The sequence below is a fragment of the Dermatophagoides farinae genome, chromosome 2 (assembly GCF_024713945.1).
Source record: "Dermatophagoides farinae isolate YC_2012a chromosome 2, ASM2471394v1, whole genome shotgun sequence".
Taxonomy (NCBI): Eukaryota; Metazoa; Arthropoda; class Arachnida; order Sarcoptiformes; family Pyroglyphidae; genus Dermatophagoides; species Dermatophagoides farinae.
The window spans coordinates 1,920,376-1,938,861 of NC_134678.1; the positions used below are offsets into that span (position 1 = coordinate 1,920,376).

General features: G+C 29.2%; 4 protein-coding genes across 8 annotated transcripts; all 4 read left to right on the forward strand.

Annotated features, from left to right (window-relative positions):
• Window positions 1-316: 316 nt before the first annotated feature.
• On the forward strand, window positions 317-2,694 carry LOC124500091 (uncharacterized). Of its 2 annotated transcripts, none has more exons than XM_047064130.2 (5): window positions 317-737; window positions 1,176-1,219; window positions 1,305-1,521; window positions 1,617-1,762; window positions 1,994-2,694. In XM_047064130.2, the coding sequence occupies exons 2-5, from the start codon at window positions 1,195-1,197 to the stop codon at window positions 2,422-2,424; spliced, it is 819 nt and encodes a 272-aa protein (XP_046920086.1). In that variant the 5' UTR covers window positions 317-737; window positions 1,176-1,194; the 3' UTR covers window positions 2,425-2,694. The 2 variants fall into 2 exon arrangements, with proteins under 2 accessions (XP_046920086.1, XP_075584774.1); XM_075728659.1 differs by having other exon boundaries at window positions 350-737; window positions 1,040-1,219.
• Window positions 2,695-3,205: 511 nt separating this feature from the next.
• crp (transcription factor cropped) lies at window positions 3,206-6,758 on the forward strand. Of its 2 annotated transcripts, none has more exons than XM_075728661.1 (4): window positions 3,206-3,757; window positions 3,825-3,901; window positions 3,962-5,662; window positions 5,726-6,758. In XM_075728661.1, the coding sequence occupies exon 3, from the start codon at window positions 3,982-3,984 to the stop codon at window positions 5,617-5,619; it is 1,638 nt and encodes a 545-aa protein (XP_075584776.1). In that variant the 5' UTR covers window positions 3,206-3,757; window positions 3,825-3,901; window positions 3,962-3,981; the 3' UTR covers window positions 5,620-5,662; window positions 5,726-6,758. The 2 variants fall into 2 exon arrangements, with proteins under 2 accessions (XP_075584776.1, XP_075584775.1); XM_075728660.1 differs by having other exon boundaries at window positions 3,206-3,752.
• Window positions 6,759-6,942: 184 nt separating this feature from the next.
• SrpRalpha (signal recognition particle receptor alpha) lies at window positions 6,943-9,375 on the forward strand. The gene is given in 3 exon segments (XM_047063803.2): window positions 6,943-7,095; window positions 7,160-7,893; window positions 7,895-9,375. Coding segments are annotated over 2 exon segments (1,953 nt in total). The 5' UTR covers window positions 6,943-7,095; window positions 7,160-7,194; the 3' UTR covers window positions 9,149-9,375.
• A 136-nt stretch (window positions 9,376-9,511) lies between these two features.
• Window positions 9,512-13,349, forward strand: LOC124493598 (solute carrier family 35 member G1-like). 3 transcript variants are annotated; one of them, XM_075728662.1, is made up of 5 exons: window positions 9,512-9,915; window positions 10,875-11,003; window positions 11,068-11,161; window positions 11,229-11,476; window positions 11,560-13,349. In XM_075728662.1, exons 3-5 carry the CDS (start codon window positions 11,123-11,125, stop codon window positions 12,665-12,667), a joined length of 1,395 nt encoding a protein of 464 aa, XP_075584777.1. In that variant the 5' UTR covers window positions 9,512-9,915; window positions 10,875-11,003; window positions 11,068-11,122; the 3' UTR covers window positions 12,668-13,349. The 3 variants fall into 3 exon arrangements, with proteins under 3 accessions (XP_075584777.1, XP_075584778.1, XP_075584779.1); XM_075728663.1 differs by lacking the exon at window positions 9,512-9,915 and adding an exon at window positions 10,110-10,768; XM_075728664.1 differs by lacking the exon at window positions 9,512-9,915 and adding an exon at window positions 10,110-10,492.
• Window positions 13,350-18,486: the final 5,137 nt, after the last annotated feature.

The window sequence follows — 18,486 nt, forward strand, 5'->3', positions numbered from 1 at the left end:
TGGACACAACATGTACAAGATATACAGGCCCCCTTGTCAAATGTTTTATTTTTCGATCCATTTGCCATTTTATCTATTTTGAATATTTTCGTTTTCGTTTTCGTTTTATTTAAAGCAGCGAATTTTTATAATCGATAAAAAAAATAAAAAAATACTTTGGCACACATATATACTGACTGTTTTTCCGTCGTTGCTGTATGGAAATATCTTTTCTCTCTTTTTTTTTGTTCAAATGTTTGTATGTGTGTGTGTGCGTGATTTTTTTCTCTAAATCTTTGAATCTTTTTTTTCGGTTCGGATTGGTCCATAAACAAACAAACAAACAAGACACACAGACACACAAACACACATAAACACTTGATCTTTTGCTCAAGCATCGATCATTTTTCAAAAAAAAAAAAAAAATTTTTTTTTCACCTCCATTTGAAGGAAGTTAGTCATTTGTGTTTAGTGTCTACCTGTCTGATACACAGTACAACAACAAATAATATAGACAATTTAATAATTTGATTATAAATTCATTGATCAGCACCAAAAATAATTATCAAACATCCGGTTCAATATTGAAAACTTTTGTTGTTGTTGTTGTTGCTGTTTTGTTTTCATTTGAAATTCATCAATCTTCAATTTTTTATTTTTAGAATTTTTGTTCTGTTTGTTTGTGTTTGTGTGTGTGTGTTGTCACAATACCGTTGTCATTCAATATTTGTCGATTGTTGTTTATAATTTTTCTTCAGGTAAATTTCATTATATTGTACTTGATACATATGATTATCGTCATCATAATAATTCATTAACGATGATGATGATGATGATGATGATGATGATATTGATGATGTACGGGTTATTTCTAGAAAAAAAATTTTTTTTTAACCATATACCTCCTAATTGTTTATTATTTTTATTTTCTGAAAAAAAATTTCATCGATAATCGATGAAGGCTATTAGACGAATAAATGATGTTTAATAAAGATTTTTCAATTTTTCATGGTTTAAATTTCATTTTTATTTTATTTTTTTTCACCAAATTGCAATTTAGCCAAATGATATTTTTTTTCCATTATTAGCAATCGTTTCCTCTTCATTTCATTTTCATTGATCATTTCAACAAATCGCATTTCATTTCATTTCATTTCATTTCATTTTTTTTTTTTTTTTTTTTTGGAAATATAAAGAGTCTCGTGCACATTGAACATGAAATTGGCCGACCGAAAAGTTTGTAAGTATTTCGTCTATTTTTTTTTTTACTTGTGTCAATTAAAGAAATTTTTTTTTTTTTAATTAATTAATTTTCTCTTTTGAAGATTTTTTCATCTGTATCGGATTACTTATCGTATTGTTCATTACGGAATTGGTTGATGCACAGAAAAAACGTCGTAATCGTAATAAGAATAAAAATGGTGCCGATCAATGTCATCAAAAAGAGATGGTTAAATGTTTAGATAAATTAACATCATTAGGTAAAGAAAATGATCCAACATCGATCATTACAACATCACAAGGATTGAATAGAATTTGCAAGTAAGTTTCATACACACATACAGACACACGAAACTCAATCATTGTTATCGAAACTGATTTTTCTTTTGTTGTTATTTATTGTCCTTCTATTTTAGGACAATCAAGGATGATACAATGAAATGTGCAAAAGCATATTTTAAAAAATGTGGCACACCATTACATCGTGAATTAAGCGATTTGGTCATGGATGTCATTATGCATCGTGTCACCAGATTTTGTGACAATAGTCAACAAAAATCAAGTGAGTGTCCGTGTTTAATATATCATTATTATTAAGTTTAATTTATTTTCAAATGACATTGACGATTGATCGGTTCCAATCGCGTTCAATTTTTATTTCATAATTTTATTTGTCATTGTCCCCCTTTTTTTATTATTAAATTTTTTTTTTTTTTGACATTATGTGCATGTAATATATGTGGTGTGTGTCTTTTTTGTCATGTTTGATTGATATTTTTCATCGAATATATAGGATTCCTCAAACATTCACCTTGTTTCCATTCAAAAGTATTGCGTACAAATGATTTCAAAGCCAGCTGTAATGATCCATTTTTACATGTTGCCGGAAAAATTGATATGAATCATTTACGTACTGATGATGTACATGAAGCATTATGTTGTGGATTCAACACGTGGTTTGAATGTTCTAATTCTATGATCAAACGTGAATGTACGGCTGAAGGTGCACGTGTTGCACGTGAATTCCATAATAATACCGTTGGACCATTGACTGATCTATTCTGTCCATTTGATGTTTTTCCTGGTGGTTCATCATCATGTAAACGAGTGATGAATGCGGCCAAACCAAAATCTGGTACTAAACCGGCAGAGAATACGATCTCAAAACTTGCCGTTCAATATGCTCCATTTATGTTCACTAGTAGTAGTAGTAGTAAAAATTAAACAAAACAACAAAATCAAAATCCATACAAATGTATTATGTGCAAACCTTTTGTCGATCATAGATTCACAAATCGATCACACACACACACATTTACCATATCGATTTATATCTATTTTAAACTTTTCTTTTTTATTTAAATAACAATTTTCCATGAAAAAAATAACCGTTTTTTCCTTTTTTTTCCAAATTGTAATCACATAGAAGAATGATGATATTATATATTATAATTATTTAGATCAATGATAAATAAATTTCAAGATTAATGATAATTCCATTCGATTGAATTTTTTTGTTGTTGTTGTTGTTGTTGTTGTTTTGTTTGTCTGTAGCTTGTTGCATGAATTTAAAATGAAAAAACAATTATAACAAACATTGGTTGCCATCTATCGTTGGTGAATTAAAAGAATGTGATGAGAAAAAAAATCATATAATACCACTACCATAACAATACAAACATATGATCAGTAGCGCGCGGATTCTATTAGCGCCACCTGTCTGTGAATTCCTCACATATATATATATATATATATATATATAAATCAACTCCACCGTTCACAGCTGCTTTACAGCAGTATATTATTCAATCAAAAAAAAAAAAAAAAAAAAAATTCAGCTGCGTCTGTGTCACTCATATACTTGTAATATCTATCGCTCATCATCATCATCGATTCATTAATTCTCACATGTAAAATTCATCCTCCTCCTTAATATTTCTCACCCTCAACACCCGATCCCGACCGACTGACTGATGATCAAATGAAGAGAGAGAGAGAGCAAGAAAAAGCACACCGTTGGTGTTTCGTCGTTTTTTTTTCACTCTCTCTCTCTCTCTTTTTCTCCGTATGTGTATTTTATATGCATAAATGTGTATGTAAAAAAAAAGCTCGTGCTAAATTGTATCATCATCCGTTATTATTATTATTATTATCTTGAATGTGTAATTTTTTTCTTTTTTTTGAAAGAATATCTGTAAAATTAAAACATTTAAACATTATAATAAATATTCCAACAATTCTTAATGATTATTCATTGATGACATTAATTGTTTATTTGAACAAAATCATCGTTGTCATTGATTAATTTTTTTTTTTTATAATTGTGGATTTTTTTTGTCACACCCAATTGAACGTACCGTGCTTGTGTGTGTGTGTGTGTGTGTTTGGGTGATTACTGCTTTTGTTATTGAATTGACCGCATGTTTTCATCATCATTTCATATGGTGTTGCCATCGTCGTTTTATCATCACATTGTTTAAGAATTATATATGTGTTACAATTACAATCATATTTTCATAATTCATGACATCTGTATGGCCTCTTAATTAATTGTAATGTATTTTAAATATTGAATGTTTATTATCATTATATATTAATTAATGATTGTTTTTTTTGTATCTAAGGAATGAGGTTTTTTCATTCACATCCTCACGTTTGATTGAAAAACAACTGATTTAACCAGTGCTTTTCTTTTTTTTCGGTAAGTAGTTAACTAGTTCTTTTACCATTTTGATGAATAAAATGTTTTTTTTTTGTTTAGAAATCAATAATTGAACGAAAATGTCATCAATGGATGGAATGGAACATAATATGGATGAGAAACGTGCAAAACGTGAAATAGCCAATATGAATGAAAGGCGTCGTATGCAGAATATAAATGCTGGTTTTCATTCATTACGAACATTACTACCTCAAAAACATGATGGTGAAAAATTAAGCAAAGCTGCCATACTTCAACATACGGCAACATATATTTATCAATTGGAACAAGAGATTAATAAATTGTTATCACAAAATTCTGAATTGAAAACTTTGGCCGGTGTATCGGCAACTAATTCAAATACCAATATAAATTCACCTGATTGGATGAAACGATTACAATCACAGCCACCGGATTGTCCAAGCTGTAAACGACGTAAATATGAAAATAATCATCGATTAGATATTGATTCAAGCCCTATCAATGGTGATGGTTCATCAACCGAATCTTCATCGGAACATGAACTTAATTCCAATAAATTTAATCGTTCAAAAAGCAAACAAAATGGCAATTCACGATTATCTACAGATGCATCGGCTCTTCGAAAACAGCTTTGTCGTATTGAAAAAGAGCTAGAAGATGAACGTCGATTACGAATAATGCTTCAAGAAGAATTGCAATATCAAACAGGAAAAACATTGAATGGCAATCGACATTACCATAATCATTCATCCTCTGCATTGGAACAAATAACCGATGAAGTGGAAGTAGCTAGCGAATCAATCGAAATTGAAATGCAAAGCTGTCCGGCTAGTCCTCCAGACATGGTAATTGCTGCAAATGAACAGGTGATAACAACAAGCGGTACGACAATTTTTCCAACCGGCCATTTTCAATCACAACAAATCGATATTGGTCAACAACAGCAACGTGTTCAGAAACAAAATGCCATTGCTTTGCCAATCGATGTTCCTTTTGTTGCTCCACATGAAGTTGACAGTCCGACTGAATCGAATAACATTAAAAACACTTCGAATGGATCGGTCGTTGTTTTGGTCGATTCGAATGTTATGCTTGTCGAATCGAATCGAAATATGCAGGCCGCCAATACTAATTCGGCTTCCAATTCATCAACAAATGCTGGTCAAAAAACACGAATTTTACAATTAGTCCCAAATAATTCGAGCTCTAAACATGGTGGTCCAACAATATTGACGGCCAAACATTCAAATTTAACTATGGGCAACGATTGTAAATTGATTACAATCAAAAAAGAATCTTTGAATGAACAGGCCAATACTTCTCGTCAAAATTTGAATACCATTGTCGAAGCCATTCGACATGTAGAAGGTGGTTATTTCAATGAATCCGCAGACAATAATAGTAAAACGGTTAATAAAAATGAAACACAAGATGATTCAGATCAAGCTAATAAAAAAATAATGCTCAAGACCGAAAATGAAAATGATAATTCGGAATCGGCCAAACGAAATGCTTCCGATTCATTACCGAAATCCAAAGCAAACGTTATATTGAATAATATATCATCAAATGCCAAGATTGTAACTGTATCTGGTGTTTCGAATACGGCAGCATCACGTATCTATCATACAATATCAACAGCCAATTCATCATCACCTTCATCGACCACAACAAGACCTCAAATTATTCAAATTCAGCGACCAAATGTTATTGTGGCAAATTCAGTTGAAAATTAAAAAATTCTAGCATTTTGTGTCTGTTTACAATTAAATCAACCAGGTATTTTTTTTTGTTGACAATTTTATGCATTTGATAAATCTTGAATTATTTATTTTTATCTAGATTTTTTTTCAACTCTATAAGAATGGCCATTTCATATTCATCAAACTTTTCGAGAAAAAAACAAACAACCGATTCGCCTTTTGTTTTTTATAATAATGATATAAATTCGTTTATATTGCTTGGTATTCATTCATAGATGGAATACCTTGAATTATTGAACTGGTATTTTGATTTTTAGCTTATTTCAAGCAAGCAGTGAAAAAAAACAACAACATTCATAGTCTTTTTTTTTGGTTCTGTGTTTCATCCAACAAATAACATTCATACACACGTCTACCGGGAGGATGGATAAATTAGAATTCTGATGATTTATTTGATTGAAAACAAAATGTTGACAAAAACAACAACAACAACTGCAACAAAATATGTATGGTTCATTTCTATTGTCATTGTCATTGTTGTTGCTGATGCTATTATCGCCTCTTCTTCTATATATATTTTTTAAGTACATCCTTTAATCTGAGATTGATATTATCACTCTCAATGACTCTCGATTAGCGAGAGTTTTTCAACGTTATTTTTTATCTTCTATCCAAATATTTCTTCGGTTTCACTTATTTAAAAGAAACTAAAAAAAGAAAAAAAAAATCAAACACTCATTTCACATATACATGCAACAAAGTTGTCGTTTAATTCGTTTTACTTTTTTTGCTTCGCGTGTTTTTTATTTTGTTTTTTATCGTATTTGGCCTGTAATTCATTTTTTTTTTGTTCATTTAATTCATCATTCATTCATTTATTATCATTGATAATTAGTTATAACAGATAAATTTATAATATATAATACACATTGTGTTAAAAAAAAACAAGGAATCAATCAATCAAAAAAAAAAAAAAAAAAAACACACGAAACAATTTTCATTGTAATGATAATAATAATAATACTGATTTGTATTTGTATTTAAGTTTTTTTTTTCATTTCTTTTTATCTCATCATTTGCCACAAACATAATAATATCATACGCCATACACATCGATTGAACAACGTTATATGAATGAATCCATAAATAAATAAATGGATAATCTTTGAAAATGTTTTTTTTTCTCGAAAGAAATAAAAAGAAAATTGAACTAAAAAAAATTGAAATTTTTTTTTAATGATAAATTTAAAAGAAATTTTGCGCGCCGTAAAATGAAATAGAGGACCAAAAAAAAAAAAAAAAAAATTTCTGTCCTCTCATATATGAACGAACATGAATGATTGGCCAAAAAGAAAAAAGAGAAAAAAAATGATTACGCAAACAACGTTCATAAACAATTTTTAGGTCCACGTAAACAAGAATTTTACATTTTTTTTTTGTCAAAATTAAATTCACATTGTGTTCTTTTTTTTTACTAAATTCAATTTGAAATTTATTATTTTTTCCATGGTAATGTGAATTTTATTAATTCTATTTTGCAATTTTAAGTTTTTTTACTTTTCTTTGTGAACAGGTTTTTCGTTCGTTCATTCTTAATCATCAACGATCATGTTGGATCTTTTTGCCATATTCAGCAAAGGCGGTATCGTCTTATTTGCTGCCGTAAATTCATCGGTTCAAGATTTTAATTCATACTTGAATCGTATCATACGTAATGTGATTCTAGAGGATCGTGTGGATAAATTTCAAATCGATACACTTTTATTACAATTCTATCTTGATAATGAATTCGAATTGGTGTTTGTCGTTGGCTATCAAAAGATGCTTTCATTGTCTTATATTGACAAATTTTTGAATGATATTCAACTTGCATTTCGCGATAAGTATAAAAATTTTGATTCAAAAAATTTACATTGGCTTTATACAAATCAGCGGCAGATTTCGAATAAAAAACAGAATGAAAGTGGAAAAGGAAAAATTTATCTGGACCAAAGTATTCAATCTGTCGATACAAATTTAATCGATTTTATCAATGAATTTCAAAACATTTATTCTTCTTGTAATCGTTATCATCAACAAGCTGGATCACGTCCGCATGCGGCTGAAATGCGAACATTTGAACAGAGCCAAAAATCAAAGAAAACTGTTGCTTCAATGATCATTCAATCAAAAAATCATCCAAACAAATCTGAAACAAATAAAAATCAATCGAATCACACTAACGGTGATATTGAAGCAAAAACATTGGATAAAGATGAAATATTGAAAAAATTGGCTGCCAAATCGGCCAAAATTGGATCACCTAAATCGAAAAAAACCATCTAAACCGGAGCCTAAAAAGAAAGTAAAAAAACCGACTGTATGGGAGTTTGGTGGCAAAAATGATTCCAATCTGGATTTCAGTAAAAAAGATGCAGATGATCGTCCAGAATCATCGGTCATACGTAATATGGCAAATTCGGATATGATTGGCAAAGATCTTGATATGCAACCAGATTTGGATTTTAATGTTAGCGATGATGATGATGACGATAATGATTATGATGAAAATGTTGCCGTGGATAAACCAATGCCTACACAATCCGGGTTTTTTGGCTCCATTATGAATACATTTTCGTATAACAAAACATTGAGTAAAGCGGATTTAGATCCAATCCTGGCTAATCTACGTGATCATTTGATAGCAAAAAATGTTGCTGCTGAAATCGCTACAAAACTTTGTGATAGCGTATCTAATAAATTAATCGGTCAAAATGTTAATACTTGGATTGGCTTGAAATCATTCGTCAAGAATGCCCTTGAAGAATCTATTCTACGAATCTTGTCGCCAAATCGTAATTTGAATATTTTACGTGAAGTACAAATGAAAAATGATTCCGCTAATCCATATGTGATTGTTTTTTGTGGCGTCAACGGTGTTGGTAAATCTACTAATTTGGCTAAAATAGCAAATTGGCTATTGCTCAATGATAAAAGAGTACTGGTGATTGCTTGCGATACTTTTCGTGCCGGAGCCATTGAACAACTTCGAACACATATTCATGCTTTGAAAAATATTCATGAAAACTCAAATGGTGGTGGTTCATCATCGAAAATTGATCTTTATGAGAAAGGATATGGAAAAGATGCTACAGGTATTGCTATGGAAGGTATACGTTATGCTAGTAACAATGGCTATGATGTTTGTTTGGTTGACACGGCTGGCCGAATGCAAGGAAATGAACCATTGATGAAACAGTTGGCTAAATTGATCAAAGTGAATGAACCTGATTTGACATTATTCGTTGGTGAAGCTCTTGTTGGTAATGAAGCTGTTGATCAATTGGTCAATTTTAATCGAGCTTTATTGGACAATGGATGCCGTAGTGCTGCAAATGATAGCGTATCAGCTATCAACGGTATTGTTTTGACAAAATTCGATACAATTGATGATCAAGTTGGTGCTGCTATTTCAATGACTTATATAACTGGCCAGCCAATTGTGTTTGTCGGTGTTGGACAAACATATCGAGATTTAAAACAGCTAAATGCTCGTGCTGTTGTACGAGCATTGATGAAATAAACTCAAAAATACACACACACACACACATAAATAAAATCCTAATGGCTTGAATTTAAATTCCTCTTTTTTTCCTAATTTATTGTTGCCTTGTTTTTATTATTCTTTCAAATAATGATTCCATTTACTATTTGTTTTGTTTGTCGTTTCCTTATTCTTTTTTTTTAATCCAATGATCAATTTTCTACAATGAAATGAAATGAATAAAATTCTTTGTTTTTTCCTTAAAAGTTCATCACACTGATCAGGATATTTTGTTGTTGTTGTTGTTGTTTTACGAAGGTTATAAGTGTGTGTTTGTGTAGTGTATGTATGTACAAATTGAAGAAAAAGAAATAGCTGTCATCCTTAATTTGATTGAATAGATTCTGAAAATGATTGAAAAAGTACATACGTCATTGTCTATGTACAACAAAAATATTATGATCATATATATACTACGATGTTGAATTAAAAAAAAAACAATGAAAACATTTTCCATTGTAGAATTTCTCTTTTTCATTGAAACAAAAAAAAAACTACTGCGTCATTATAATATTCTGATGATTCAGTTATTATCGTGTATATATAAAAAATAAAATAATTCTGTATAGTGTATAAATAGTGAATACATAATTGTTGCTCCTGTGTCCTTTTTATCAGAATATTTTGCACAATGTTTTTTGTTATCCAATGTGTATGTTATCCAATGTTATTGAACACACAATATTAATTGTTTTGTGTCCTTAAACTTGGAAATAATCGTCAGTTGTTTTAGTGTTTTTTTTCCGGTGAGTAGATTACGCCACAATTTTCGGTTGGTAATTTTTTCATTTTTTTTTTTCGTTGTTAAACAATTATATTTTGTACACACCGACACACACGCACACACACACACACATTTATAAAATACTTGTGCAAACAATCGTAAATGAACGTGATCAATGGAATAATTTTTGTATATTGACTTATTGATTTTTCATTAAGATTCATTTTATTTTGCAATTTGTCGCTAAACAGAGACAGACAGAAAAAGTGCATGACAAAAAGAGTTTTCATCTCATTTATATATTTGTATTATTATTATTATTATATATTCAATAGAAAGTTTCAAGAATTCTTGTTGTCTTCTTTTGAGCATGTGTTGTGGAAGCCATTTTTTTCCATTGAATTCGATTCTAACGACATATCAGTTATTTTATTATGGATTTTCTTTCAGAATTTCAGTTCTATTGCGTTATTTTCAAATCATCAACATTATTATATAGTTTATGATGACAGTGTATATATATATACAATTGCCCTCTACAAGAGCAATTGGAACTTTATTCTGTTGATTTTTCAATGTTACCAATGGACTGACTAATCGTGAGTAGTGAAAAGAAGAGAATGAAATGAACTTTTTTAGCTATTTCACTAAATGGTTAATCATCGATTAATTACAACTAGAAACATAAATTCATCATCATCACTATCACTATTACAGTGTTGACCCATTGATATTATTCATTTGGCACCTAAAAGTGATATACTTTTTTAGGTGCCAATTTACTGCAATGTTGAATATAAATTTTGAAGCCCAAACATTTAGCTTTTGGGCTTCGGCAATGTTGTTCTTGATTTCTATCTTTGATAAGACGTTTTGTGAGATTTAATTTTTATTTTTATCCATTTTTAATTGTGTAAATATAATTAAATTATTGTTATTATTATTAATAAATGATCATCTTCACATATGACATTTATTTAGTCGACAATAAATAGTTGAAATTTAGAACGGATTCCTCGGATTTCTTTTTTCCTACAAAATAAAACGAATAATTAGTCATTCAAATGTTGGCCGTGTTTTTTTTTAGCCTGCCCATTCATCATCAGAATCGTAAGTTTTTATGCAATAATTTCAAACTATTTCATCATGTTTATTTTTTTTCAATGAATCATAGAAATCACTCCAAATAGTTATTTGAACGAACAAAATTGCCATTAACCGCGGTCAAGATGCCTCTACTAAAGCCGAACATCATGAGCGATATTCTGGTTTGTAACCTTGATATTTATTGTTTAACTAATCAATTGATTTATTGATTGATGTTATAATACATAGTCCACACCTGAACTATCACGATTTGGTTTGGCTGAAGCCAAAATAAATATGCCATCAACATTGGCGTCATCACAATCATCGATCGATATTCGAACGTCTAATACAAACAGCAAACTTAAAAGCATTCCAGAACGTATACCAGCATTTGGTTTGCTTATGGCAATTCTATCTGTATTCTGCTTTTCAATCGCTTCTGTCATTGTTAGAATATTGGTTTCATTACCTACCATAGAAATTCTTGTCTGGAGGTATGATAATCAAATTAATTTTCTCGTTATATTTATATATTGATTAATGATAATGATTTTATATTATTTTTATTACGATAAAGATCATTATGTCAATTTGTCGTATATTTTGCAACGACCTTGGTTTATGGCTATAATTTTTTTGGACAACCAGGACACCGATTAGATTTGTTTTATCGTTCAATCTCTGGAACAATATCATTATCGGCCGTATATATTGCTTATCGATTGATACCATTGTCCGATGCCTCTACAATTCATTTTGCTTCACCTGTATTCGTGACAGTTTTTGCTTATTTCTTACTGAAAGAACCATTAAGCAAGTTGCAAATTATTACTGGAACAATCACTCTTACTGGTGTATTTATTATTGCTAAACCAGAATTTATATTTGGATCAGAATCCGATGTAATACATGAAATGCGATTAGAAGGAATTGTATTGTCAGTAATTGCATCAATGACAGCTGCATTTTCAATGATTGCTTTGAGAAAATTGAAAACTACACCTGTTGCTGTGGTAGTAATGTGGTATTCATTTACATTGGTTGTATGTGGCTCAACCTATTTGACAATTGCAAATAAATGGATAATGCCAAACACTACACAAATATGGAGTCTGCTTATTGCTATTGGTATTTGTGGCATTCTCGATCAATATTGTATTACATTAGCATTTCAGTATGAAAAGGCTGGACCAATATCGGTGGTGCGAACATTCAATATTGTCCTTTCATTTTTGTGGGAAGTGATGCTTTTAAATGAAGATATTGAATGGACGTCTATTCTGGGAGCCTGCCTCATCTGTTCATGTGTTATTGTATTGGCTTTAGTTAAATGGTATAAAGAAAGTCCAGAAAGTTTTGAAAAAATCCGACGAAAACTTTGCTGTTTCTGTCCGGCACCTGGACCAAAACCAAAACCTAAATCCAAATCATCATTATCCTCATCGTCATCATCGTCATCATCATCGAAACGAAACAAAAAAATTAATAATAAATCTAGATCAAGAGATATAAATAATCAAAGTTCATCAACTGTCGATTTCAATATAGCCACAACATTAGATTCTACAATGAAAAAACATAAAAAGAATGGTTCAAATGAATCGATCGATTCGATTACCGGGCAAAATACTGTCAATTCGAATGCCATTTTATTGATCAAATCAGATGATGATGATGATGAATAGAAAGTAAAAAAAACCCATTAGACACAACCAATTATCCAAGAAGAAGAAGAAGAAGAAGAAGAAGAAAAAGAAAATTCGATTGGAAATTCATTCCGATTTATATGAAAAACAATTAACAATTGATTATTCTTAAACACCATTATTAGGTATTGATACAAAATTATTGTGATCCTGATTGTGAGCTAATCAATTCTTAATTATAATCATACATACACACATCCACCACTATCCTATTATACAAAACAAAAAAATGACTGAATTTAATTTCAGAAGATAAAAAACAAAAATCAACCGAGATCCTTAATTTTGTTTTCACATTAAACATATACGTATATGAAACATAAAATCTAGGCCAATTTTTGACAAAAATAAAGTAAATGAAAAAAAAATTATGCCTTCATCAGACAACCTTCATCATCATCATCATCATCATCATCGTCATCAAAAGCTAAAATTTCATTTCAAAGTATTAAAAAAAAAACTGAAAAATTTACCAATGTTTGATATGTCATACACACCAACACACACATCCGACTGAGAAAAAAAAATTATTTTTGGTTCATTTTTGTCTTATGTTGATTATCGATAATTATTATTTGTATGAATTTTTTCTTTTTTTTCTGTCCAAAAAAAAACATCATTTTTTTCTGGTGAAATAAAAATTTTAGCAATTCATCTTCAATCATCATCATCATCATCGTCATCATCATCATCATTATCATTATCATCATGATCATTTCAATCATACCAAAACAACCACAATATATACACATACAAACACACAGTGAGATAGAAGAGAGAGAGAGAGAGAATATATATGAAAAGATTTATAATGGCGATTGATGGTAAAGATTTTATCTATAAAATTCTTCGATACATTACACACAATGATAATATTTTTTTAAACAAAATAAATAAATAAAAAAATGATTAAAAATTTGTTTTTTTTTTGTTTCGCTTTTCTTTTCATCAAATATGTGTGTATTCGTTGTTCAATTCGCCAATAGAGGTGTGGTTGTAGTTTTGTTTTTTTTTTACTTGTTTATTTATGTTTCTGTATACATCATAATCATCATCATGGTCATTATTTCCAGAAGAGAGAGAGAGAGATAAACAGAAAAAGGGTTAACCGTCTTTTGTTGTTATATATCGTACATTGAGAAATGATTAAAATTTGTACAACAATTCATGATGATGATGATGTCGTGATTCAATGTTTAAATGAATGAATGAATCAATATATAGATTATATATGTCTGATGATGATTTGTGCTAAGAAATAATCCACGAGAAAGAAATTACAAGTGATTCATTCGTTTATTGAAGGAAAAAAAATTTGATAGTCGTTTTAATTGATGGTAAATTGATGTTCGATACAAACAATCGAAATGAAAGAACATTGAACGCCAAAAAAAAAATTATCTTATCTTTTGTATTGATGCCTATAGATGATATTCATGATATTCAAATTAGTTTTTTTTGTGTCTTATTCATTTTATATGTAAACAATTTGTGCACGCCTGTTGAATACATTCAATGTTTCAGTGTTAATGATCATCAAGTTGATGTTTATATCATATGGTTGTTTGGTTTTTCTGTTTGTATGTAAATGTCAGAATATCTAGTCATGTTTGTATCGGATATACAAATTCAATTTGAATGTCAAAAATCAAAATCAATTGAAATTGACATGTTAACCGTGTTGTTTTGTTGCCCATTATTTTCATTATGTTTCAATGACAAACCAAAAGATCCAATATAAGATGTTCAACATCATTATCGAATCAGTAGTAGTTGCTGCTGGTGGTTATCTTATGGCAATCACGAAATTGGTATGCCAAAAATGAAAGAATGTTATATGGATTGAATGGTAAGGAAAACGAAAAACGAAAAAAAAAACAAAACAAAACGAAACCAAAAATATATTTCAACTCTTCCAATACTAATATATTGACTGGAGGCAAAAAAAAAATAATAAGAAATAACGAGCCTCACAATGATGATGATCATTTTCGATGATTGAACATAAAAAAAAACCAAACAGTTTTGTAGGGCCATTTTCATTTCGATACATTCATTCATTCATTTATTTCATCATTTCATTTCATTTTTTTTTTACTTCTTCTTCGTGTTGCCCGATACATAATTGTGAACTAATTTTTAAAATATTCACGTTTTTCTTTTTTCTTTTTCTTTTCTTCTTCTTCTGCTGCTTTTTCTGGCATATATACAAATATTCCCAAATACCTGAGATGGCCATACGAAAAAAAATGAATTCGTAAAGTTTCTAAATTCATCAATAATAATAATATCATTTATATATGGTCTAGTCATTTCATTTCATTTATGTTTATGATGATTTTTTTTTCACCCGAAACGATAATTGTACAGTCTGGTTATAATAAAATGAATGAATGTGCTGTAGCAGCAACAACAACAACAACAACAACAACGAAAAGAAAAGAACGAAAAACATTAGAAAGTGGCCCAATTTTTTTCAAAATAAAAAAACAACAAAAACAAAAACAAAATCGAAAAAAAAATGAAAAACGAAAATATTATCTCGATTACCCACATTTACATTATAAATCAATAAATTAAAAAAAAAATTCGATTATTAATTAGGATAAATGTGAGCGAACAAAAAAAAGGAAAATCGATTCGGAAAATGAAAATCCAGGTCGATTCCATTCATTCATTCATTTTTTTCTGATTTTGTTAATCATTGATTAGTCAATGAATGAGAAAAAAAATTACCGATCGTGAACATCGTATGTGTGTGTTTGCATGTATAACGGCAATATTTGAGAAAAAAAAATGAAACCAAAGGCTAGGTATTTTTTTCCAATCGATTTTCATCCAAATCACCATCATCATCATCATCAGCATCAGCATTTTCCAATTGAGAAATGAAAATTTTATTTTTTGTCTTCACTAAACACACACACAATTGATGATTAAATTGAATGTGGATGTAACTAAAAAAAAAAAATTTTTTTTGTTTTTGTTTTTCGATATAAATTTTATTTTATTTATTTTTTTTTTTTTGATAAAAATTCTTTATTGTTGAAAAAGAAAATTATCGTTTTTTTTCTAAAAAAAAAAATGAAATCTAAATTCAAATTAAAAAGAAAAAAAAATGTGGATCAATGTGGTCATTGACCAAAATTAAATTCAGGTTAAATCAAAATCGAGAGAGCAGAAAAGCGATGATGATGATGATGAGAGATGGACACTGGTAAAGAGGATAATGTCAATGTTGTATATTATATTCAGCCATCGGCATTGATATACGATGCAATTGATAAATCATTTGACTTTGGTCGACGAATCTTTCTTTTTATTTCTGTATTTGACAACAGTGGATGGCTCATCGGTATTTGATGATCATGGTGGTATAGAAAAAAAAAGATCAGTTGATTATGTTTATATCAATGTTAATCAAGATTTAAGGTTTAAAAATTGAATTGCAAAAAATAGATTCATCTTATTTTAGTAAACTAAATAAGAGAGATGCGAATGAAAATGTTCATGTTGATCAATTTTTTTGTTTTTTTTTTATTCAACATTTCGTCATTTGGCCCAATGATCAAGGATAGTGATAAAGTAAAGTAAAAAAAGAAAAAAAGAAATGCAATGAAAATCCCTAAAAATCCCGTTAGTGAGTGTGTATGTATGTTGGACATTTCAACGGTGAAATAACGATTTGTTGACTATTTCTAGTTAACGGTGTACGAATGTTGATTTTTGTTTCTTTTTTCGGGTTTCTAAATGTTTGGTCGAAGAATTTTTTCCACAAAAAAAGTGAGTAAGTAAGTGTTCGATGTATGATAAAAAACGAAACCATCCATCGGTAAAGCTGTTGCTGTGATGGGCGCTATATTTAGCGAAAGCGAAAAAAAAACGAAACAGACAACAACATTTTTGTTTGATCAAATCAATAATTCGGAATGTTACTGATGCGATTAGTGAAAAGCCTGAGATTATGATGATGATGTTCAATGTCTCATCACCAAATCTAGCTTGTTGTGTATTTAAAATAAATGAAAAAAAAAAATTTCAGCCGATAATCGTAGGTAGCCAAAACAAAGAAAAAAAAATTCATCACCTTCTTATGATTGTTCAACAAGTGTTTGTTTTTGTCAATTTGTTTATTTAAAAAAAAATATGGAAAAAATTGAATAATGAAAAAGAAATGTTCAAAGCAAGGTGATGGATTTGATTTTTTTTTGTTTTGTTTTCAAAATTGTACTTAGAAGCAATCAACATTGATTTTTTGCCCATTTGTTTTCTTTTCAATTCAACTTGATCTGGTTACATAAATTGTGAGCAAGTTCATTTGAATTTTTTTCTTCTTCTTCTTTTTTTTCATTCAATTTCTGACAAGACGGATGAAGAAACATTAGAGATTTTGGAACGAAATAGAAAAAAAACCGAGTATTTCAAGTAGCAACACACACACAAACGGGCTGTCATTTTGATTTTTTTTCATTTTTCATTTCAAGATTAATGTTAACGATGATGATTAAAATCCACATATGCACATCATTATGTATAGTTTTTTTTCTCAATAAAAAAAATTGGTGAAAGTAGATTCGTTTGAATATGAACAAAATCAAGATTTGATGATGAAAATTCATTGAGATTAATAGAACAAAATTATTCCATTTTTTGTTGTTGTCCTGTAGTTCAATGTAATTTTTATTGGTAAAAAACAACAGCGAAAAAAAAACGCATAAAACTTTTTTATATAAACAGATTTTGCGATTGATTCTGGCTTATATATTTGTCCATTCATATTCCAAAATAATCATTTGATTTGGATTTTTTTTTCACCATTTCGTATTATTTATAGAAAATCTGGCCACATGTTTTTTTTCCTACTCAATAATCACCGGTGAATACCGGTGAATAAGCAGCAGAAAAAAAACCGAAAAAAAATCAGTCATCAATATGTAGTATATAAATGTTTGAATCTTATCAAATCGATAATTTTGGTGTTTTTCATTTCTCTCTCTCTCCTCATAAATACGTTTGTTTGTTTATTAAAGATTTGGCCGAGATTCATTTGAATTTCGTTTTTTTTTAAATAAATAAATCCTGTATGTATGAATGGCAAATTCGTTTTTTTTATTTATTCAATTGAAATATGCGCCTACATTCGTTTTCAACAACAACCACAAAACAGCCATCACATCTCGTAATTTATTACCAAAAGTGTCAATTAGAATTAGTTGATTGGTTTTTTTTTCACTGTGATTATATATATTGTTAAATGTCAATAGTTTTTATCGTTACCAACTTCTATCATCATCATCATCATTATTATCGTCATCGTCGACAATGTTGAGATTCAGTATAAACAAACAGAAAAAGAAAGTTGATGATGATGATGTGAATAAAAAAGATTGAATAAACTTTGGTGAAATTATACAATTGAACAAGTCTATTATTAAAACAAATATATATACAAGACAGACAACCAGTGAACGGGACAGTAGTAATCAATGAATGAAAAAAAGAAATGAAATTTTTTTTTGTTCTTTTCAACATCGACCTCGTTTAATTTTTTTAAATATACTATAGATTGTATATTGGATAATCTTAACCAATATGATTACCAATTAATTAAAATTTCATTTTGAATTTTAATCAAAATAACGGAAAAAAACGTTATCTTTCTGATACCATCGCCTACTATTCCACATCTATCTTTTTTCGCTTGAATGAACGTTTGCCATTGTCAACAATAATACAGCAGATTATCATTTGTTTATTTTTTATTTCATTCATTTTCCATTCAATAAAATAAAATATCC